The 24,461-nt window shown below is 47.3% G+C and overlaps 2 protein-coding genes across 4 annotated transcripts in view; both read left to right on the plus strand.

Moving 5' to 3' along the window:
• LOC137426905 (putative helicase with zinc finger domain) overlaps positions 1 to 24,461 on the plus strand; it is a 331,899-nt gene that overhangs the window by 217,360 nt on the left and 90,078 nt on the right. The window lies entirely within an intron of this gene.
• On the plus strand, positions 2,531 to 15,247 carry LOC144891980 (uncharacterized). The gene is made up of 3 exons (XM_078777105.1): positions 2,531 to 3,445; positions 3,489 to 3,584; positions 15,238 to 15,247. Exons 1-3 carry the CDS (start codon positions 2,532 to 2,534, stop codon positions 15,245 to 15,247), a joined length of 1,020 nt encoding a protein of 339 aa, XP_078633231.1. The 5' UTR covers position 2,531.

Below are 24,461 nucleotides of genomic sequence, written 5' to 3' on the forward strand. Positions count from 1 at the left end.
CCCCCGTTAACCCCTCCTGTATTTCCCCTAATCTATTGTCTAATCCCTCGGCCCCCATTCTTTGTTCTAACCGTTGGCTATTGGCCCCCATGTCCTCCCTCAATTTCTTGCTATTGGACCCCATGTCATTCCTTAAACCCCAGATCTGGTTTCCCATGTCATCCCTCAATTTCTCGCTATTCTGGGCCAACAGGGCCCCTATTTGCGCCATGAGGACTTGCATGTCCATCGGCGGCACGGGTACCGCTACCGCAAATCCCATGCGCGGCGCCGACCTGTTGTTCGCGCTCTTCTTCCCCATGCCTAGCGCCGCCATTTTGCGAACCTGCCGCCCTCACTGCTTCGCTCTCCTCATGTCCCTCAATTTGGTCCTGGATCGATCCTGCCTCACTCTCCTCTACCGGAACCCAGCCGTCTTGATCTCCCATAGCGCGACTTTCAAAATTCGGGTTTTTGTAAAACAAAAGCAATTTCGGTACTTTATAATTTTGACCAAATTTTGTCGATGTTTTTTAAAAAAAATTTGGTTCGGGCCTCGTATCCCACTCCTCGACACCAGTTGTTACGGACCGCGGATTGGATGTTATTTACCGAGCGGAGGTAACCGCGGCCGAACGGTTGTTCCCCCTTTCTTCCCGACTCACCCGATTCACCCAGACGTTGGCCAAATCGCGCTATGCCAAATCAATGATAGAAAGGACACGACGACTGGGAAAGATGAAACGATGCAGTACAGTTCTCAAGACCTCCGGAGGAGGGTATAATTACAGTGGTGGAGAAAAGGGGGTAGATTACAAGGCAGAGTGAGGTAAAGACACAGAAGAGATGGGCACTTAAATACAGTCTTATCTTAGCCCAGACAGACCACGGACAAACGGACAAGGTAGACTTACACAGGGATTGATGGCAGGGATGGACAGGTAGGTCGATGGCACAAGGTGCACCTTGGCTCGGGGACAGGATAAACACAGTCCAAAGATGCAGGGAGGTCTCACAGCGCTCGGAGGGGACGTCTTGCTTTCTCTCAGCTCGGCGCGCATCTGTGACGTCACCTCTCTCTCACTGCGCATGCTCAGCGGGGAGTGACACGCCCTCGGCTGGTTGGTTCCGCCCCAACTGGGGCCGGTCCGCCGCTTCCATTGGGTGCGGGGGTTACCGGGCTCCGCCCTTGAAGAGGAGCCGACAGGGAGCCCCTGTTTGGTAACCCCGTCGAGCACATGTCCGATGGCGGCTCGTTGGGAAGGCCTGGTGTCCTCCCACCACTCCTACCAAGCCGGAGTGAGGACGCGCACTCCCTGCGCTCGTTGTTGTTGTTGTTGTTGTTGTTGAAGAGAACTGTGAGGAAGAGCTGCGGGGAGGTATTGGGAGGTCCTAAACTTCCTAACGGTGCCATACAATCACATTCTGGTGCAACGAAGGGTCAGAATTAATGGAAACGAATCCTTAACTGACATAGACTCAGAATAACTAGCAAGATGTCCTATAGTTGTCTTACATGAGATGCGGTGGACCTGGATGCGACATTTAATGGGGGAAATAGGGGGAGGTCGGGTCTACAGAGTGTTGTTTACAGAAAATGGGACGAGGGAATGGGGGATTGGGGAGAGTTGGGAAGTATTCAGGAAATAGGGGAATATTTACAAGCGGATATGGATGGATGCAAATCCCATATCCGCAACAATATATATATATATATATATATATATATATATATATATATATATATATATATATATATATATATATATATATATATTGTTACAGACGTGGCTTGGATGTTATTTACCGAGCGGTTTTATGGTATGACCACGTCTGCACAATTGGTGTCGAGGAGTGGAATTCGAACCCGGGACTAAATTTATTAGGCCTAAATTGGTAACAAGTAGAATCGATTCGGAGCGCGTTTCCCGCGCGAAATTATAACGGCGAAATTTGAATTTGTTTTACGAAAATAAAATAAAAAACCGAATTTTGAAAGTCGCGCTATGGCGGGTCAAGACAGCTGGGGTCCGGTAGGGGAGAGTGAAGCAGGGTCGATCCAGGACCAAAATGAGGGACAGGAGGAGAGCGAAGCAGTGAGGGCGGCAGGTTCGCAAAATAGCGCCGTCACGCACGAAGAAGCGGGCGCGCAAAATGGCGCCTCGCTGATCACCGCGCCAGCGACCGTGGCAGCGCCCCCGGTGGATTTGAACTTGTTTTTCATACAAATGAAGGCCCTTATGGCCCAGAATAGCGAAGAAATGGAAAGCAGAATGATGGGGGTAATGGGGAACCGAATGGATGCTCAGAGTGAGCGATTGGAGGGCCAATTAGGGGTAATGGGAAACGAAATGGGGGTAATGAGGGACGAAGCGAGGGGTACTGGTGAGAAGGTAGACAAAAATTTTGAGGGGTTAGACAACGGGATAAAAGAAGTAAAACATGGGTTAACGGGGGTAGAAAATAGAATGGCTGCCCAGGAGAATCAGATAGAGGGAGTGAAAAATGGGTTAGAGGGGTTAGAAAACAGGATGGAAGGCAAATTGAGGGACATGAGGGACCAAGCGGAAAGGGAAGTTAAACAAATGGAGCAGCAGATAGAGGGGGTCAGAATGGGGGTAGAAACCAAACTGGATGCTCACAGGGAGGAAATGGAGCAGATGAGGGTGGCATCTGGGCAGGAGATGCAAGTGATGGGAGAGGAGATCAGAAGAGGAGTGAGTGAGGAGGTCGGAGGAGTGCGCGAGGAGGTGAGGCACTGTGAGGAGCACATGGAAAAGGAGGTGAGAAAGGGGACTGTAAAGTTACAAGGGGGCATAGAGGACCTGACGCAGGAGGTGGAGCAGCTGACGGTGGGACAGACGGAGTTAGTGGAGCAGGTTCAAAGGAACACTGCGGTATTAGGAGGTTTAAAGGCGACACAGAAAGAACTAAAAGATGACTTGGTAGCGACGAAGAGGGAATGTCAGATGGTACGTGAGGGACTGACAACGAGGTTGGACGAGGTGATAGAGGTAATGGAGACGAAGGACCGGCAGGTGAGGACGCACATGGAAACGGTCAAGGTAGCCTTGGAGGACGAGCTTGAGGAGACGTACCGGGGAATAAAAGAGGTGAAGCACAAATTAGAAGAAGTGGAAGAAGGGATGAGCGAAATTAAGAAGCGACGGAGAGGGGATAAGAAAGAGATAAAAGAGGAGATAAAAGAATTGGTCCAAAGTCTGTGTTTGGATCGTGATGATGTGCTCATTAACCGGATGAGGGATTCGCAGGTGATGGAGGAGAAGCGAAGAGGAAGAGGACCCGGTGTAAGTGGTGACCAATATGGTCGTGCGTATGATGCGCCAGGGGATTTAAGAAGCTTGGGGGTCGAGATGGACCCGGGTGTTCGTGAGAGGCCACTGGTGAAGTGTGCGACAGGTCTGGTGTGCGAAAAAGGAGGTGTGCGAGAAAGTCCGACTCTGGGGTGTAACGGGAGAGTGTGCGCGAGAAAGGTGTGTGACGGACAGGTGCATGAGGAAAGAGTGCGCTGTCAGAAGTAAGGAAGAGTGTCCACCTGTGGTGAGTGTTACAGAGGGTGTAACGGGAGAGTGTGCGCGAGAAAGGTGTGTGACGGACAGGTGCATGAGGAAAGAGTGCGCTGTCAGAAGTAAGGAAGAGTGTCCACCTGTGGTGAGTGTTACAGAGGGTGTAACGGGAGAGTGTGCGCGAGAAAGGTGTGTGACGGACAGGTGCATGAGGAAAGAGTGCGCTGTCAGAAGTAAGGAAGAGTGTCCACCTGTGGTGAGTGTTACAGAGGGTGTAACGGGAGAGTGTGCGCGAGAAAGGTGTGTGACGGACAGGTGCATGAGGAAAGAGTGTGCTGTCAAGAGTAAGGGTGAGTGCGTTGTCACGAGTGGAGGTGAGAGTAGTGAGAGTGACAAGGAGAGTGAGCTGGTTGTGACAGGTGAGCGAGGATGTACACCTGGGATGGAAGGATGTACACCTGGAATGGTAGAGCGTGAGTGGGAATGCACGCTGGAGTTGGTGGTGAGGCACGTGGTTGGGTGTGCGAATGAGGGCACACCTGTGATTGTCACAGAGGGGGTGCGAAGCGGTGTATTGGTGAGGTGTGCTACCAACGAATGTGTGCCAAAGTGTTCGGTGGTCAGGTGTGTGACCAAGGCTGTGAGTGGAATGGGTGTACCTGGGTGTGTAAGGAACGGTACAAGGAGCATGGAAACGGCTGGAGGTGTGAGCAAGGAACGGGCTGCGGGGTGTAAGCAAGCAGGTGAAGCATCGACGGTGACCGGGTTAAAGGTTAGGTCGACTTTTAGCCGAAGCGGGCCCTCGGTGCGTGCCGGGTTTCGCGTGCCGCGAGAACCAGCGGGGATCCGAGCCACGGCGGGTTCGAAAGGACCGCCGTGCGCGATCCGTGCCGGGCCTCGCTTTGAACGGCCGCGTCCAGGCTCCACTAGGCGGAGCTGGCAGCCCGATAGGAAGGGTCGTTATGGCGACCACGTTTTGTTGAGACGTGCCGGCAGGTCGAGATCGGGACATTGGATGGCTCCACGCCGAGGTGATGCGTGGGATCTCGGCCCGGGTAAGCCCCCGTCCCTGCCCCGAATGCCGGACGCATCCACCCGCTGGCACAAAACAACCAGCATCCATTGCTTGGCTTTACGAAGCCGGGCTTTGGACAGGGATTGGCGCACCGAGAGGTATTAGTGAGTCGACTGGGTGATGAGGTTAGTGTTTTGGATCCAAAATTAGAGAAAAACAAAATTTGATGATTGGCAAGGGATTGGCAGTAGTGATTGGCAGATGATGGGTAGTGATTGGCAAATTTTTGATTTGTTGAAATTTGATGTGCAAAATTGGTAGTGAGAGACCCCCGATGTGGTGGGATGGCATCCCTGCCACCCTTCCCATGTGGGGGGCAAAGGAGCAATAGCTTATGGGGTGTATGGCAGTGAAAACTAGCCCGGGTGGGTTAGGATATTGTGTGTAGGGATCTAGAGAAGATGACCTTAGGTAACGTTAAGGTTAGTTAGTGACTGATACCTGTAGTGGGGACGCAGGTAGATTAGTGTGGATGATAATGACGTGGGAGCGCAATAGTTTAAAGGGACGACTGGGAAGCGCAAGTTTCAGAAGGGAGTAGTTAGCTGAGATGATGCTGTGTGTGTGAGAATTGAACAGGTGTGCAACTGGACAGGTGTGTGGAGCAGTGTATGAGTAGTGAGTGTGTGGATCAGCGCGAATGCGCTTGGGGAGAGAAGGGTGCAGGTGGCACCAGGTGTGAGAGCACAGGTGTGCAGGTACAGGTGTGTGGAGAGAGTTGGAGTGAGTGGTACGGAGTGGTGTGCATGGTGCGAAGGTGTGGATGGGGGAAGAGTGGACCCCTTTCACGAGTACCCGGGGCGGGTAGTGTAAGTGTTAGGTAGAGGGTACAGGTAAATTGTGGTTGGATATTGGCATTTGTGGTGCGGTGGCAGAATGGTGTTGTGGATGGGTGCATTAGTGTTGTGGAAATGGCTGGGCGTGTAGCCTGTTAGTGTGTGTAGTTGGTTGGGCACTCCACCACTGTGAGGATGTCGGCCAGGTGAGGCCGCAGGTGGGCTCTGGGAGCCGGTAGAGTTGTGGATGGGGCCCGAGGATCCGGAGGACGGACCCGGGTAGCCCAGTGCCAGAGAGGGCACCGAGTGGGGAGAGTGCGAGAGGGCCTTCCCCAGGTAGTTAGGTTAGGGTAAGGAGCAGGTAAGCTCGGAGGCAACTGCAGTGGTGGAGGTGTGCAGGTGGGTAGACCCGCTGGGAGAGGTACACGCCACAGCCCAGAAATTGTGCGAGGGCACCGGGAGATGAATCGGGGGAGTGAGACCCCAAATTGAAAAGCACCACAGTTTGGCCAATGGGAATTGGTTTTTAGAACCCATAGTGTAAGAGGGCCAATGGTTTGGCCGGAGAGAGACCCCGGGTAGTGTAAAGTTGTTAAAGTCATTTAGGAAATAGTTAGGATTGATGAACCTGTCGCACCATACGCAGCCACTTACCTGTGGTGATGATGATGACTCCACACCTGTGTTTTCTTTGTTTTGTTGCAGGAAATGAGATTGCTGTTGGATTTGTGAGACGCATCACGACGTGGATGAGACATTGGGGTGATTCCATCTCTCCCTCCTTAGGAGGGACTGATGATGAATTGGTGATGGCAAATTTTGATGTTGAGTTGAAAATGGCAAATTTTGATAAGAGTTGAAAATGGCAAATTTGATTGGTTAGGAGGGAGAGAAGACGAATTTGGTTTATGGGAGGAACGGGGAAGACAGTAGGGATGTTTGTTGATTTGTAAAGTAGATGTTTATGGGTAGTGTTGTGTTGTGTGGATACAGTAAGGGGTAAGGGAGGGGCCATGTAGGTTACCTGGTGGGGGGGGGGGCGTACGATAGGAACGTACCTGTCTCACCTGGTTCCCATGTGCCCCCAGTGTGCATCACCTTACATTGCGTGCACTTTTGCGCCCTTACCACCTTACTCACTTGTCTGCTTCTTTTGTCTCCCACCTCCGAGGATCTGGCTTTGGGGTAGAGAGAGAGGAGAGAGAGGTGCTGGCTGCGCAGTTGTGGGCCTGCACTTTCGCTGTTTGCTGCCGGGATCGATACACCATATGGACCGCAATGTTTGTGGCCACCCACAATGGACCGCAGTTCGTTTGCGGCCAAGCACCACCCGGGGATGGACCTATGGGTCAACGTGGCACCTATGCCATAAAGGTGAACCACTGTTAATTAACACCACTGAAGGCCACACGAAGAGCAAGAGACACCTGCAGGGTTAGGGGTTGTCGAATTTATTTTTATTCCAATGAACAATGGTGACTGCACCGATTGGTGGTGGGGTGGTGCTTTTGATGCCGGGAAAGGGTGCTCTGCACGTTATTAAAGGCCGTCGGCCACAGAGCACTCGTGGGTTGGTGTATCGATGTTGGCAAGCGCGCTCTCTCTATGCATAACATCTGCATGTGTTCCTCAAAAAACAGGTCCTGGATCGTAGTGTAGATATCAGCGTAATCTTGTAAATAATGCTCCCTACCGGCTGTATGTTTAGTTTGAGAATTCTTTCCGGATTCGGTTATCCTGTGGGTGTGTTTCTGAGAGGAGAAGGGTGCAACGTCGCAGGGGGACATATTTACTCATTTGTGAATATCTGTAAAACTGTCGCACTCAGGGTAGAGTTAATAGTAGAGGGAACTACATTGCGTGCCACACTAAAGTAGGTAAAAATTTATCGGGTCGGGACGCCCCGAGGGTAGAGAAGGGTGCAATGTTGCGAATATGGAATTTGGCCTCCATATCCGCTTGTAAATATTCCCCTATTTTCTCCAATACTCCCCAACTTTCCCCAATCCCCCATTCCCTAGTCCCATTGCATGTAAATAACAATCAGTAGAGCCGACCTTCCCCTTATTCCCCCATTAAATGTCGTGCCCAGGTCCACCGCACCACACGTAGACAACTTTCGGACATCTTCCTAGTTATTCTTAGTCTATGTCAGTTAAGGCCTCGTCTCCATTAATTATGACTCTTCGTTGCACCAGAATGTGATTATATGGCATCAGTAGTGAGTTTAGGACCTTTCCCATACCTCCTTCCATCTTCCCATACCTCCTTCCATCTTCTTCCCCAACCAACTATGGCTGCAGCAACGGAGGGGATGGGGGCGGCGCGGGGGAGGATGCGTCCTCACACCGGCTCGATTAGCGCCATTGACCACGCGCTCCACGGGGTTACCAGAGGGGCTGGCTGTCAGCTCCTCGTCAAGGGCGGAGCCTGGTAACCCCCCCCGCACCCAATCAGAAGGGCGGACCGATTCCATCTGGGGCGGAGCTAACGAGCCGAGGGCGTGTCACTCCCCGCCGGATATACGCGGCCCCGCGCCGGATGTGACGTCAGATGCGCCTCAGCTTGGAGAGAGAAGCCACCGCCACCCCCAGCGCGACGATACCTCCCCGCATCTTTGGACCGGACCGGACCGTACTGTACCCTGCCCCGAGCCCAGGAGGACCTGGAGCCATCGATACCCGCTTTCCTGTCATCAACCCCCGTGTGAGTCAGCCGTTGTCCCGTTTGTCTGTCGTCTGTCCGGGGTTAATATAAGAGTGTGTCTAAGTGCCTGTCTTTCTATGATTATACCTCTAGCCCCTGTAATCTGACCTTTCCGTACGAATATAATCTCCTCCGGAGGTCTTGAGAATTGAAACATTGGTGTCGTATTGTGTTATTGTAATCCAGCCGGGTGTCTTCTTTTTCTTATTGAGCCAGCATCGCGCGACTAGTCAACGTTCGGGCACAATCGGGTAACTTGTGCAGACGTGGTCATACCATAAAACCGCTCGGTAAATAACATCCAAGCCACGTCTGTAACAATATATATATATATATATATATGTATATACGTATATATATATATATATATATATATATATATATATATATATATATATATATATATATATATATATATATATATATATATATATATATATATATATATATATATATATATATATATATATATATATATATATATATATATATATATATATATATATATATTGTTACGGATCTCAACGTCGATCCTTTTTCCCCTTAAGAAGGGGGGATTAATCCCCTTGTCTATGACTGACCGACGTGAGTCCTGAAGTCCCAACGCTCCTTCCGGTCGGGAGCAGCCAGGGTATTTGGTCTATGAAAAGTCCCAAGGACCTGAGTGCCACTCCTGACCGCGAAGCAGGGGAGGGACTCCCCTGCTCGAACCCCGGTTTTAGATGGTCTAGTTGCCGAGCGGTTTTTAGCAACCCGAAGTTCGAGTCATTAGCATTCACTAACCCGATTCCGAAACGTTGGCCAAAATCGCGCCACAGATGTTCAATGTGGAAACCTCAAAGACGAACGGCTGTGAAGAAGAAGAAGACAAAAGTAGGAAGAACAAATATGATTTATTACTAACTATTATGTACAAGACCAAAAGAACCAAGGAGAAGGAAAGATATGAAAATAATCTACAGAAGGATGGAAGGACCAGAAGACACAGTGCAATTATTAACTTATCTAAACAGGCTTAACTTACTCCCAGGGACAAGACACACAAAACAAACTCACGTACACAAAAGGATGGAATGGCAGGAATTGAAGGTAGGAATGGCTGGAAGCAAAGGGTCCAGGCAGATGGTTCGGGAGGAAGGTCCGGGGCAGATGGTTCAGGCGTTGAGATCCACGCTCGCGGTTCACGCTCCAGGCTCGAGGCGAAACCCGGCAAAAACGGCTTCACGTCCCACCGACCGGCAATAGGGCCTAGAGGGTCTCGGCCTATTGCCGCAATACAGGCACCCCCTCACGTCTCTCTCTTTCAGTCTTGCTGGATCACGCCTCTCGTTCGTGCCTTCTCACCGACCTTGTACCTTCTCTGTCCAACTCTCATGAACCTTCAAGCACCTCCCTCCACAGAACTCTTACTTCAGAACTCCCTCTGCAGAACTGCTCGTGGGGCTCCCTCACTCATCTCAGGTGGGGGCTCCCGGCAACGGGTTATATAGGCCACGCCCTCTCAAGCCATACCTCTGAGCCTTGGTTGGTCGTTCGGGGCTCCACCCTTCATGATGAGGTGGGGGCCATGCCTTTCTTCTCCGAACCGACCGCGTGTTTAATGGAGGGCGAATACAGTTGGCAATCGAGGCTTTGGGAATGGGGGCTTTGGGAATGAAAGGGAATCTACCTTATTTGAATTCGGTGCAATGTAGAGTCAACTAATGGGAAACACAACCTTAAACTAATACACATAATAAAGAAATAACTATTTAGAAGGGTATATGGTGGCCTGCGTGTATGTATATGGACTAACTAAGAGGACGACCTTTGACCTTTACACACAAAACAGATATTGACAAGTATTCATTACACTCTACAGAGGGTGATATTTACAACAATTCTCAAATCCACAACACTGCACCCTCATCCTCCAAGGCATATCCCGGGCCTATAAAACTTACTTAGTGTGACACGTAGGTGTAATTCCCTCTACAATTAACCTGACCCCGAGTGCGACAGTTTTAAAACACAAATAAGTATGTCCCCCTGCTGCATTGCACCCTATCTAACAGATTTAAGCCCACAGCTAACCGAATTGCGGAATTGTCTTCAAACTATACATGAACGGTGGGGAGCATTATTTACAATTGACGCTAATTGTATTTACAAAACTAACCCAGGACCTGCGATTGTTCTTTTGGGGGGGGGGGGGGGGGGGAAGACAGCCTGCACTGCATCGACGCACCAGCACCAATAATCACCAAAGCACCATAAAGCACCAAAAACGCACCGGAGTGCACAGTCACCACAGTTCAAACAAAAGTAAACAAACCCCTGCTGGTGGTCTTGCTCTTCGGCTCCCTCTGCTGGCCATTATTCTTCCTGATGTTGTCAACTTGTTCTTCTTGCTGGCGGCCTATTTGCAATAATAAAAAGCACAAAATGTGTCCACTTTTTATTTATGGCCCACTGGGGCCGACTAGGGGTGGTTCACCTGTGTGGCATAGGTGCCACGTCACCGAGGTCCGCAAGCAAGATCCTGGGCCATCGGCCGGTTACAGCAGAGGGGCTATGCCCCAACCCGTGGGGTCCATGAGTGGTGCTCAGCCACAGACATGTGGTCCATAAGTGGTGCATCGATGCAGACGGCTGGTTGCGGGGGTTCTGGCACACAATGGCGGACTCCCGCATGCTCCCCTCGGTGCCCAGAGAGCACGATCCATGGGTGGGGGAAGGAAGACAGAGAGGGCAGGTTAGCGAGGGGTAAGGTCACAACGGTACACATCAATAAAGGCAATGCAAGGTGAGGTGCGTCTGGAGACTGAGCGGAGAAAAGCTCCTCCCTACCATACGTCACCCCACCCGTCACCTGTTCTACCCTTGCCCCTTACCCCCGTATGTACAAAAATCTACACATTACCAATTCGTCATTACTGTCTCGTCTTCCCCATATTTACCCTAATACCAAATTCATCATCACAATCCCTCTAACCCAAAATTTGCCAGCACCAATTCATCATCAATCCTCATAAGGAGGGAGAGATGGAACAACAACACAATGTCACACCCACGTCATGATGCGTCTCACAATCCAAACATTTGCACAAAAAAAAAACAATAATAACCATGGCATGGTGTGGCGTTCTGTCACCTCAGGTGAGTGGATGTAGATGGTGCGAGGAGATTCCAATCCTATCTACCTTCTAAATGACATTAACACACTTTACACTACCCGGGGTCTTTCCCTGCCAATCCATTGGCAATCTTACTCTATGCGGTTTTAAGAACCAAATTCCCATTGACCAAACTGTGGTGCTTCATCAATTTGGTGTCTCACTCCCCCGATTCAACTCCCTGTGCCTTTGCACAATTTCAGAACTGGGTCGTGTGGCTCTCCCAGCAGGTCTACCCACCTGCACACCTCCACCACTGCAGTTGCCTCCGACCTTACCTGCTCCTTACCCTAACCTTTCTACTTGGGGAAGGCGCTCTGGCGCTCTCCCCACTCGGTGCCCTCTCTGGCACTGGGCTACCCGGGTCCGTCCTCCGGATCCTCGGGCCCCATCCACAACTCTAACGGCTCCCAGAGCCCACCTGCGGCCTCACCTGGCCGACATCCTCACAGTGGCGGAGTGCCCATTTAACTACACACACTAACAGGCCACACGCCCAGCCATTTCCACGTCACTAATGCACCCATCCAGACACCATTCTTCCACACGCACCACAGATGCCAATATCCAACCACAATTTACCTACTCCCTCTACCTAACTCTTAAACTACCCTCCCCGGGTATTCGTGATGGGGTCCATCCTCCCCATACACACCTTCGCACCATCCACTCCACTCCACAGTTTCCACCATACTCACTCCACACCATCCATTCCATACTCCATATATTCCATACTCCATGTATTCCACACAAACATTCTCCATACACCTGTATTTGCACACCTGTGCCATCACTCCTACACCTGGTGCTTCCTGCACCCTCCTTCCTCCAGGACCATTCGGTCAACACAACACACAATCACTATTACTCACTCATACACTGCTCCATACACCTGTTCACTTGCACACCTGTGCAATCACACCTGGTGCCACCTGCACCCTCCTTCCTCCAGGCTTCCTCAATCATTCAATACAATGCACAACCACAATTTTTCCTCATGCACTGCTCCATACACTTCCACGCTCAATACAATCCACAATCTATATAATAATACCGTAAGGACTCGACTTTGTTATCCCTTTTACGCCGCACCCAGTGACCCGATGCCCACGGCACTAATGGATTTACGATCTACGAACCGCGCTCTTTGTTTATCACCTACAGCCATACTCGAAAAATCTGAATTAGCCGATGTTGGGACCCAAAAGCATCCGATTAACTGCCGATACGACGCCATCTTACGACGCCATCGTATTGGCGTCTGCTAAGCGAAGTGAACCGTCCGCTGATTGGACAGTCGAGTGGTGTGATCATGGGTGGTGTGAACCAAATGGTCTTTTTATTCCCTTGAACATTTTAAATTAGGATATATAAGGAAACGTCTTTATCGTCATTTTAATAAAGTTAAATGGAGTGACGTTGCGATACTCGGGGTGCGTTGCATAAATCCTCGTAACTCAGAGAGGTGTAGCAGGTGGCGAGACGTAAGGAAGCTTAAAGATAACGAGCTGAAAACAGACGAACGATATGTCAATCTCTTTCTACACCGAACGGAAATAAAAGTATGAGAGCGGGAAGGCATGGCCTGAGCACTTCGAACAGAGAGGACTGATTGGACTTAACTTAAAGAGAAAGAATTGGAGCTTAACGGAAGAAGAAGATCCCATGAGCGCTCCCCTATGCCATCCATAATGGTACACTCTATCCATACACCACAACCTCCCTTCCGTGGATGTTCCACGGGTTTCGGCTAGTCACAATTATTCCTCATACGCTGCTTCATACACTTTCGATTCTCAAACACACGGCATCATCTGATCTACCTGGTGCCCTGCTACAACTCGCGCTTCCCTGTCGCCCCTTACATTATTGCGCTCCCTCGTCATTATCATCCATTCTAACCTCTCTATGTCCCCGACTACCTGTCCAATGTTGCTACTTAAATCTATCGTTACCTATGGTCAATCTCTAGGTCCCTATACATTTATCCTAACCCTCCCGGGCTAGTTTTCACCGCCAAACCCCATAGCTATTGCTCATGTGCCCCGTTGTGAGAGATGGCAGAGTTGCCATCCCACCACATCGGGCATCTTCTATTATCATTATCAATTTGGTCCATCCAATTCCAGCCAATCACAAATTTTCCTATTACAGATTCCCTATCCCTACCAATTGTCCTTTCACTGGAGCCTCGGTGCGTCTTTACATTATTACACAGCTCGGCTCTGCACAGCCGAGCAATGAATTCGGGTGGTTTGGTCGCCTGCAGGTTGAGTCCGTCCGGCATTCATGATTCTGGGGAGGAGGCTTCATTGGGCCAAGATTCCACGCACCATCTCGGCGCGGATCCTTGCGGCCTCCGGCCCGATAGCTCAATCTCGCCCGGTCGGAACCCCGCCCCCGCCACCAGGGGGCATCGTTCCGATCCCTTCGACCTGGCCCCCTTCCCCCGGAATCGCGCCGATCGCCGCTCTGACACGGCACCGACCATTCAGTGCGGGACCCGGCCTGATTCGTGCGCGACGCTCCGAAGAGCGACGCGCTTACGGTCCCAGCCGGTCCTCGCTGCAAACAAAACGCACCGCGCACGGAGTGTTCGCCTCGGCTATCCGTCACCCTAACTGCTAACCCGGTTAACGTCGATGCTTTACTCGCTTGCTCACATGCACACGCGACCCTTTTCACACTCACCAAACCCGGCGTCCCAACGCCGCTCGTATAGCCCACACACTTTGTCACAGCACTCGCTCGTGCATTCTCCCCTCGCACAAACTCAGGTCTACTCATAACGCCCACATACTCTTTTGTGCACTCATCCTCACTTTCGCACTCTGTTTCCCACTCACCCTCACTTTCCCACTCTGTTGTGCACTCATCCTCACTTTCACACTCTGTTGTGCACTCATCCTCACTTCCACACTCTGTTGTGCACTCATCCTCACTTTCACACTCTGTTGTGCACTCATCCTCACTTTCACACTCTGTTGTGCACTCATCCTCACTTTCACACTCTGTTGTGCACTCATCCTCACTTTCAGTAACACACTCGCGCTCCGACGTCATTCGTACACGCGCACCGTTCACCTTCACACACCTTTTCTTCACACGCGCGCCATTCGCTTTAACACAGCACATAAAGGACCTTCCACGAACGCCCGGGTGCTTTCGCGATCCCAAGCGCACGAAAAATCCTTTCGTGCCATATACAGTCCGACTCACCTGGGCGCTTCCCCTTCCTCATTCCTTCACCACCTGCAAACTTTCATTTTGGTTACTAAGCACAGCATCGTGATGTGAGCAGGGACTTTGCACATTTTCCATCTTTCCCTGCCGCGAGTGCTTTTCTAAGTCCCCGGTCTTTTCAATTTCAATGCCCACTACTTTTTCTTTGACGACCGCTGGCTTTATTAAAATTCCCTCTACCTCAGCGGTCGCTGGCTGCCCCATACCCTGGGTCGCGATCTCTATACCCGTCATTTTACCCGCGCTTTGCTCCGCTTCGCTCAACCAGCGCTTCTCGATCCGCGTTACCTCGTCGTGCACCCTTGGGACCCTCTCGCCCATCCTGCGGTCAACCTCCCTCTCAGCTTCCCCTACCTCGTATGCGGCTCTGTCCCTCGCCAGTCCCTCAGTTATTTCTTTAATTTGGTTTCCCAATTGCTCCCCTTGGATATCTATTTTCCCATTCATTTTATTCATGCCAATATTCACTTCCCGATTTTCTTTGGTGGACTTGTCATTCATTTGCCTGATTTCCGACATGAATTGTGCCATTAACGCTTGCATGTCCCCAGCCCTTACTTGCACAGCGGGCACGGCCCTCGTCGCTGCGTGCGAAGCGCCGCCATTTTGTCCCTCTGCAACCCCCTCTACTGTGCCCTCATCGGCTCCCTCCATTACCAATTGTCCTTCTCCTTCCTTGGGGTCCTGGGTTAATTTTAACCCTTTTATTTCCCGGGTGGATTTGTACCCCACTTCTCCCATTTCTGCCCTTAATTTGGCCCTCTGCATTTCTACAGATGCTCGTAATTGCTCTATGAGTAAATGCAGGTCCCAACCCGCTGGTACCGCGGGCTTGGCTCTTGTTGCCACCTGCGAGCCACCGCTATTTTGTGCGCCTCTAACCTCGTGCGCGGCGTCGCCATTTTGTGCACCTGATACCCCCACAACCCAATGTGTATTGCGCTCCTCCATAACTCCCAAATCCTCCCCGGTGTCCTGGGTTACCCCTAACCCCTCTTCTAATTCACCCACCTGCATCCGATCGCCTTGACTATCCATGGCACGATTTTAAATTTGGATGTGTTAAATAAAATAAAATCTTGGGCCACTCGTAATTTTGAGTGCGTTAAGCGCACTTCGGGTCCGAATCCCACTCCTGACACCAATTGTTACGGATCTCAACGTCGATCCTTTTTCCCCTTAAGAAGGGGGGATTAATCCCCTTGTCTATGACTGACCGACGTGAGTCCTGAAGTCCCAACGCTCCTTCCGGTCGGGAGCAGCCAGGGTATTTGGTCTATGAAAAGTCCCAAGGACCTGAGTCCCACTCCTGACCGCGAAGCAGGGGAGGGACTCCCCTGCTCGAACCCTGGTTTTAGATGGTCTAGTTGCCGAACGGTTTTTAGCAACCCGAAGTTCGAGTCATTAGCATTCACGAACCCGATTCCGAAACGTTGGCCAAAATCGCACCACAGGTGTTCAATGTGGAAACCTCAAAGACGAACGGCTGTGAAGAAGAAGAAGACAAAAGTAGGAAGAACAAATATGATTGATTACTAACTATTATGTACAAGACCAAAAGAACCAAGGAGAAGGAAAGATACGAAAATAATCTACAGAAGGATGGAAGGACCAGAAGACACAGTGCAATTATTAACTTATCTAAACAGGCTTAACTTACTCCCAGGGACAAGACACACAAAACAAACTCACGTACACAAAAGGATGGAATGGCAGGAATTGAAGGTAGGAATGGCTGGAAGCGAAGGGTCCAGGCAGATGGTTCGGGAGGAAGGTCCGGGGCAGATGGTTCAGGCGTTGAGATCCACGCTCGCGGTTCACGCTCCAGGCTCGAGGCGAAACCCGGCAAAAACGGCTTCGCGTCCCACCGACCGGCAGTGAGGGCCTCGAGGGTCTCGGCCTATTGCCGCAATACAAGCACCCCCTCACGTCTCTCTCTTTCAGTCTTGCTGGATCACACCTCTCGTTCGTGCCTTCTCACCGACCTTGTACCTTCTCTGTCCAACTCTCATGAACCTTCAAGCACCTCCCTCCACAGAACTCTTACTTCAGAACTCCCTCTGCAGAACTGCTCGTGGGGCTCCCTCACTCATCTCAGGTGGGGGCTCCCGGCAACGGGTTATATAGGCCACACCCTCTCAAGCCATACCCCTGAGCCTTGGTTGGTCGTTCGGGGCTCCACCCTTCATGATGAGGTGGGGGCCACGCCTTTCTTCTCCGAACCGACCGCGTGTTTAATGGAGGGCAAATGCAGTTGGCAATCGAGGCTTTGGGAATGAAAGGGAATCTACCTTATTTGAATTCGGTGCAATGTAGAGTCAACTAATGGGAAACACAACCTTAAACTAATACACATAATAAAGAAATAACTATTTAGAAGGGTATATGGTGGCCTGCGTGTATGTATATGGACTAACTAAGAGGACGACCTTTGACCTTTACACACAAAACAGAGATATTTACAAGTATTCATTACACTCTACAGAGGGTGATATTTACAACAATTCTCAAATCCACAATATATATATATATATATATATACATATATATATATATATATATATATATATATATATATATATATATGTATATATATATGTATATATATATGTATATATGTATATATATATATATATATTCAGCCACGTGAAAAAGTAAGGAAACTTTAAACCAAGTAAACCAATTCAAACCATGTAAAGTTTTGGTTTTTTCAACATATTTCAACTTACAGCTATTTGATCTTCATTTCAACAATATTGATAGATAAAGGTGTTATAATATAACAAATATCATGAAACATTTACATTTTGTAGTCCATTGTATAATTTAAATAAATGCAAATTTCGTATGTGGAAAAAGTAAGTGCACCCTTGGCTCTAATAGGTGGTATTGCCCCCTTTGGCAGAAACAACCTCAAGTTGGCGTTTCTTATAACTGTCTACCAGTCTCTGACATCGACTGGGAGAAATTTTTGCCCACTCCTCCATGCAGAATTCTTTCAGCTGTGCGATGTTTGAGGGGTTTCTTGCATGCACAGCTCGTTTCAAATCCCCCCACAACATCTCGATGGGATTTAGATCCGGGCTTTGACTTGGCCATTCCAGAACCCTCCATTTCTTTCTTTTCAGCCATTCCTTGGTGGATTTACTGGTATGTTTAGGGTCATTGTCATGTTGCAAGGTCCACCTTCGGTTGAGCTTCAACTTTCCGACAGATGGCCTCACATTATCCTCAAGCACCCTCTGGTACAATGAAGAATTCATTGTGGATTCTATGATGGTGAGCTGCCCAGGCCCTGATGCAGCAAAGCTGCCCCAAACCATAATATTTCCACCACCATGCTTTACAGTTGGTATCAGGTTCTTGTGGTCAAATGCTGTCTTTGGTTTTCGCCAAACATGTCTTCTGGTACTGTGGCCAAATCGCTCTACCTTTGACTCAGCTGTCCAGAGCACATTGTTCCAGATGTGCTGGTCTTTGCCTCGGTGTTCATTGGCAAACTTTAGTCTTGCCCTGATGTTCTTTCTGGACAGCAAAGGTTTCCTCCTGGCACACCCCCCACGTAGATACAATTTGTGCAGCCTCTTTCTAATGGTAGACTCATGCACTTTGACATCAACAGTGGCAAGACATACTTGTAGGTCGCGTGATGACATTCTGGGGTTCTTAGAAACTTATTTCAGCATATTGGGGTCTGCTCTTGGGCTGAACTTGCTGGGACGGCCTGGCCTGAACAAGTTGGCAGTTGTTTGGAATCTTCTCCACTTGTAGATGATCTTCCGGACAGTCGAATGATTGATTTCAAATTGTTTGGAGACCTTTTTAAACCCTTTCCCAGACTCGTAGGCATCTATAACCTTCTTTCGGAAGGCCTCAGAGAGCTCTTTTGATCTAGGCATGGTGACACCGCACACTTCAACAACAAAGAGCAAACCAAACTAAATGTCTGAGGTTTAAATAAGACAGGTTCCTCCAAGATCCTATCTAATGATGTTCTAATCATTTGCACCTGAGCTGGTGCACCTGATTCTAATTTTAGGTATTTGAAGTAGTGATAAATGTAGGGGTGTACTTACTTTTTCCACATGCGAAATTTGCATTTATGTTTATTTAAATTATACAATGGACTACAAAATGTAAATGTTTCATGATATTTGTTATATTATATCACCTTTATCTATCAATATTGTTGAAATGAAGATCAAATAGCTGTATGTTGAAATATGTTCAAAAAGTCAAAACTGTACATGGGGTGCACTTACTTTTTCACGTGACTGTATATATATATATATACAGTTGGGCTGTTTATATATATACTGTATATATACAGTATATATATATATATATATATATACAACTTGTCAGTTGGGCTGTATATATATGTATATATATATACTGTATATAATATATATATACATACATACATACATACATACATACATACTAAATTTCCAATTTTTTCCCTTTAATCAAATATAGCTGCCATACCACGTGACCTATGATATTAGACTTAGCAGTTTAAATATTCTACATGGGGAGTCCCTCCGATGTTTACGGTTTCGCATCGAACAGACAAGCGGTTGCAGAGAAAACCATTTTAAAGCGAAAATACACACACACACACACACACACACACACACACACACACACACACACACACACACACACACATTTCGGGGCGAGACTAATAAAGCGAGTATGGTAATGAAATAGGATGGTGTCGTAAAATTGGTGTCTTTATTGCCTAAAATCGATGAATGTCCAAGCTCATGGAAGAGGTATCAATTGGAAGGAAGAAATATAACTATGAGCATAAAGAATGGCAAATAGGAAATACTGTACACCTTTTCATTGATTATGATTTGTACATCCACCATACGTCATCTTGTCAACCCCTTCTCTTTTAAATGCACAACATTTGCAACAACCCTCCCTACTCCTACTTAATCCTTTCCCTCCCTTCCCCTCTCTCCCCCTTTGCTGACCTCTTGCATTCATAATCTGACGACAGCCATTTATGCATGCTATGTCCCTCATACTTATCTTGTTGTGCACAACACACACATCTAATTAATTAGCATAGTGGTTGCCATGATTTTCTTATATTCGGTTTGCTGTTTTCTCCTGAGAATTGAAAAATGAATGATCTCACACATATAAGAACATCACACATTGACCTTCTCAAATGAGATACGTGGCTGCTCTATTCCGAGCATACACTGACCTTCTGCTTGAACCTCAGCTGTGTGCCGGTAACCCCTCGCTCTGCAATGTGTCTTGAGAGAATCTATGGTAGATCTAGTAAATCCGAGAGGCCGTTCACCCAATCAAGATAGCTGCCCATTATTCAGACAGACTTTAGCTGTAACCTTATTAAAGCCATCTTGGAAACTATAGATGCTCAGAAACGAGGCCACGACACTTTTATTTGAATGCCATTCTCTCCTGGGCTTGCCATCCAGAGATTATTTATGAGCCATGCCATCAGTGTGGCAATGACCATTCATCACGTTTGATTGTTTCCTTGCTTCTCCAGCGGGTCCACTCTCCAATTTCTCAATAGGCTTTCAAATGTACCTTATGTTGACAAGCTGATGGAGTTTTTATGAAGCACCAGTGTTGGTGCAGTTTACTTTTCAATCAGCAAAGCGCTAATGTCACTCTCACCTTATTTAAAAACAGATTTTTCCTGGTTTGCATGTGTAATTTGTTTGAGCGGATCCCTGGATCATAATATTGTGGAATGAGGGAAGAGAGTAAGGGAGGCCTGGATAAAGAATTGCACTCGTTCAGAATTTGGAATTACATTCCTGATTGATTTTTACATTTTTACCACATCTTTAACCGTGGATACCGCACTAGCTGGTTTAAATCCTTGTGCTGGTTACTTCCCCTTTTTTCCTGTAAGCACGTCCATACATAATCTGACTGTGGTCACTTACGCATGATAAATGAATGACAACGTTCTAAAGGTAAGTGTGCTGCGTTGCAAAAGCTGTTTCCACACATGAATTGTATGTTTAGTTTACACATTTTAATATCAAGTCTGGGCGAGGGTATGCAATCTTTGATTGCTCGTTCTAATTCAGTGGGAGAGGGGGCAATTTTTAGAATTTGCACATTTGGTCACTGAATTGGTTCACCAATCTTGTTCACCAATCAATTGGTGAGAGGCAGATTGTTTTTTTTTTCAGATCGAAAGGAATCAAAAGGTCAAGGTTGCATGAAATGGTCAATTTTCATCCGATAGACTTGAAATTTGAGCATGGTTTGCATATTCGGTCACTGAAGCCTCTTGATTTAGAGGTCAAAAGGTCAAGGTTGCATGAAATCATCAATTTTCATCTTATAGACTTGAAATTTGAGCATGGTTTGCATATTCGGTCACAATCCTATTGCCTTAGAGGTCAGAAGGTCAAGGTTGCATGAAATCGTCAATTTTCATCCAATAGACTTGAAATTTGAGCATGGTTTGCATATTCGGTCACTGAAGCCTATTGCGTTAGAGGTCAGAAGGTCAAGGTTGCATTAAATCGTCAATTTGCATCCGATAGACTTGAAATTTGAGCATGGTTTGCATATTCGGTCACTGAAGCCTTTTGCTTTTGACGTCAAAAGGTCATGGTTGCATGAAATCGTCAATTTTCATCTGATAGACTTGAAATTTGAGCATGGTTTGCATATTCGGCCACTGAAGCCTCTTGATTTAGAGGTCAAAAGGTCACGGTTGCATGAAATCGTCAATTTTCATCTGATAGACCTGAAATTTGAGCATGGTTTGCATATTCGGTCACTCAATCCTATTGCGTTCGAGGTCAAAAGGTCAAGGTTGCATGAAATCGTCAATTTTCATCTGATAGACTTGAAATTTGACCATGGTTTGCATATTCGGTCACTGAAGCCTCTTGATTTAGAGGTCAAAAGGTCAAAGCTGCATGAAATCGTCAATTTTCATCTGATAGACTTGAAATTTGAGCATGGTTTGCATATTCGGCCACTGAAGCCTCTTGATTTAGAGGTCAAAATGTCACGGTTGCATGAAATCGTCAATTTTCATCCGATAGACTTAAAATTTGAGCATGGTTTGCATATTCGGTCACTGAATCCTATTGCATTCGAGGTCAAAATGTCAAGGTTGCATGAAATCGTCAATGTTCATCTGAAAGACTTGAATTTGAGCATGGTTTGCATATTCGGTCACTGAAGCCTCTTGATTTAGAGGTCAAAAGGTCAAGGTTGCATGACATCGTCAATTTTCATCCAATAGACTTGAAATTTGAGGATGGTTTGCATATTCGGTCACTGAATCATATTGTGTTAGAGGTCAAAAGGTCACGGTTGCATGAAATCGTCAATTTTCATCTGATAGACTTGAAATTTGAGCATGGTTTGCATATTCGGTCACTGAATCATATTGTGTTAGAGGTCAAAAGGTCAAGGTTGCATGAAATCGTCAATTTTCATCTGATAGACTTGAAATTTGAGCATGGTTTGCATATTCGGTCACTGAAGCCTTTTGCTTGTGAGGTCAAATGGTCAAGGTTGCATGAAATCGTCAATTTTCATCTGATAGACTTGAAATTTGAGCAGGGTTTGCATATTCGGTCACTGAAGCCTCTTGATTTAGAGGTCAAAAGGTCACGGTTGCATGAAATCATCAATTTTCAGCTGATAGACTTGAAATTTGAGCATGGTTTGCATATTCGGTCACTGAAGCCTCTTGCTTGTGAGGTCAAATGGTCAAGGTTGCATGAAATCGTCAATTTTCATCTGATAGACTTGAAATTTGAGCATGGTTTGCATATTCGGTCACTGAAGCCTTTTGCTTGTGAGGTCAAAAGGTCACGGTTGCATGAAATCGTCAATTTTCATCTGATAGACTTGAAATTTGAGCAGGGTTTGCATATTCGGTCACTGAAGCCTCTTGATTTAGAGGTCAAAAGGTCAAGGCTGCATGAAATCGTCAATTTTTTGTATTTGTTACTTCCGACACCAAAGGTGGATGGAGGTTATGTTTTCACCCCTGTCTCTCTGTTTGTTTGTCTGTCTGTGAACAAGATATCTCAAAAAGGTGTATATGGATTGACGAAATTTAACAAGGAGGAAGTTTATGTGAGAAGGACGAAATGATTAGATTTTGATGAACATCTGGATTCCGATCCGGCTAGTATAATTTTTTAAGTGAATCTTCACCATTGAGAGATAGGACCAAAAACTATATATAGCAGGATATCTCAATAAGTTATGGACGGATTTGTACGACACGTGGTGGACCAGGTGTGTGAAGAGGACGATTCGAATCGATTTTGGTGAAGATCAGATATGAATTAGGAAATGAGAATTCTTTAATTTTTAAGTGATTCTTCACCATTGAGTGATCGGGCTGAAACCGATACATAGCAGGATAGCTCAAAACGTTATGGACGGATTTGGACGAAACTTGGTGTTCAGGTTGGGTGTCTGACAAGGACTAACCGATTCGATTTTGAAGCTCCGAATATGGTTTCGGATACGAGAATTATTTAATTTTTAAGTGATTCTTCACCATTGAGAGATCGGGCGAAAGTGATATATAACATGATATTTTAAAAAGTTGTGGACGAGTTATTGCTAAACTTGGTGGACGAGTTGTTTAGGTGACGAGAACAAACCGATTAGTTTTTGGTTCAGGTCCGAATCCAGATCCGGCCTATCAGTGGATACAAAACATAAACTGTTCAGCCTGGTGGAGGTATGCGCTCTACCGAGTGCCGTTCTAGTTTTTAGCCATTTTCGTCATGTTTGGCATACGGAAGAAGAAGTCTCAATTAATACAAAGCGGACGTGAACTGGCGTTTGCATTTTCAGATGCGTTCTAGTTACTTTTGTCATAAAAAGCGACTTTGGGAAAACACCCCGATAAGCTATCTATGCACACCTTAAGCCGCTGTCACACCTTGACGTTTTATCCAGCGTATGCCGATGTATGAAAAATTTGGCGAATACGCTGGCACACGTCGAATACGTTATGGGTAAGTTTTGTATACGTTAAGAGCACGCTGGCATACGTCGTAGTACGCCGAGCTCGTCGACAAATTTTGTGCATGCACAAAATTTGTCGACGTATGCCAGCGTATGACTCACACCAGCACTCAATTTTGATACGTCGGCATACGCTGGCTAAATCGTCAAGGTGTGACAGGGGCTTTAGCAAGGATTTCTCCAAAGGCAGGACACCCTCTTGGGGAGAGGGGGTGGGGGTGGGTGATGAAGTGGCGACAACCTCCATCGTGTGACCCTTAGTCGTCCTGTCAAGTTTGGTTGAGATTGGATAAGTAACGACCGAATGTATTGGGCTTAGACAGACAGACACCAAATTATGTAATTCTAGTACACCTGCTCACGACGGGAGTGGCACGGGGGAGTCATGTTGTGGATGGATCCTTATTATTAGGTTTACTCTCCATGAAATGGAGAGTAACCTATTATTACTGCTAGAGTTTTTCTTATTATTAGGTTTACTCTCCATGAAATGTTTTTCTTATTACTAGGGCATGCCCGTACTATATATATATCTAAAATTATATCCCCCCCCTCTATTTACATGAAATGGTTTGGTCCAAAGCGAACGGCTTGCGAGTACGGTGACAATCCCCCCCCTCTATTTACATGCAATGGTTTGGTCCAAAGCGAACGGCTTGCGGAGTTTGGTAAAGAAATCGCCATAGCTCGGTAACTACTTGTCCGATTAATTTAAAACCTTGAAAAGGCACATCCTCGGGTCCCCAGCAATATACCTGGCAAGTTTCAAGTATATCGGACCGGTAGTTGTCGAGAAACAGCGGTCACAGACAAACATACATACATACATACATACAAACATACAAACATACACACAGAGATTACTGGAATTATAGATAGATTATTCTTCCGCCCTATTTTGCACCTCCGAAAATTTCATAATTAAGTTTCTCAGCAACCGCTGGTCGGATTGACAGGAAATTTTCATCAAATGATCGGC

This window comes from Myxine glutinosa, chromosome 5 (genome assembly GCF_964187855.1).
Source record: "Myxine glutinosa chromosome 5, kmMyxGlut1.1, whole genome shotgun sequence".
NCBI lineage: Eukaryota > Metazoa > Chordata > Myxini > Myxiniformes > Myxinidae > Myxine > Myxine glutinosa.

What these genes read in the sequence shown, in the direction of transcription:
- LOC144891980 (XM_078777105.1), top strand. Translation starts at nt 2,532, where the DNA reads ATGAGGGACCAAGCGGAAAGGGAAGTTAAACAAATGGAGCAGCAGATA. An exon ending in CGAGAAAGTCCGACTCTGGG is followed by an intron (nt 3,446 to 3,488) that starts GTGTAACGGGAG and finishes TGTGACGGACAG; the next exon opens with GTGCATGAGGAAAGAGTGCG.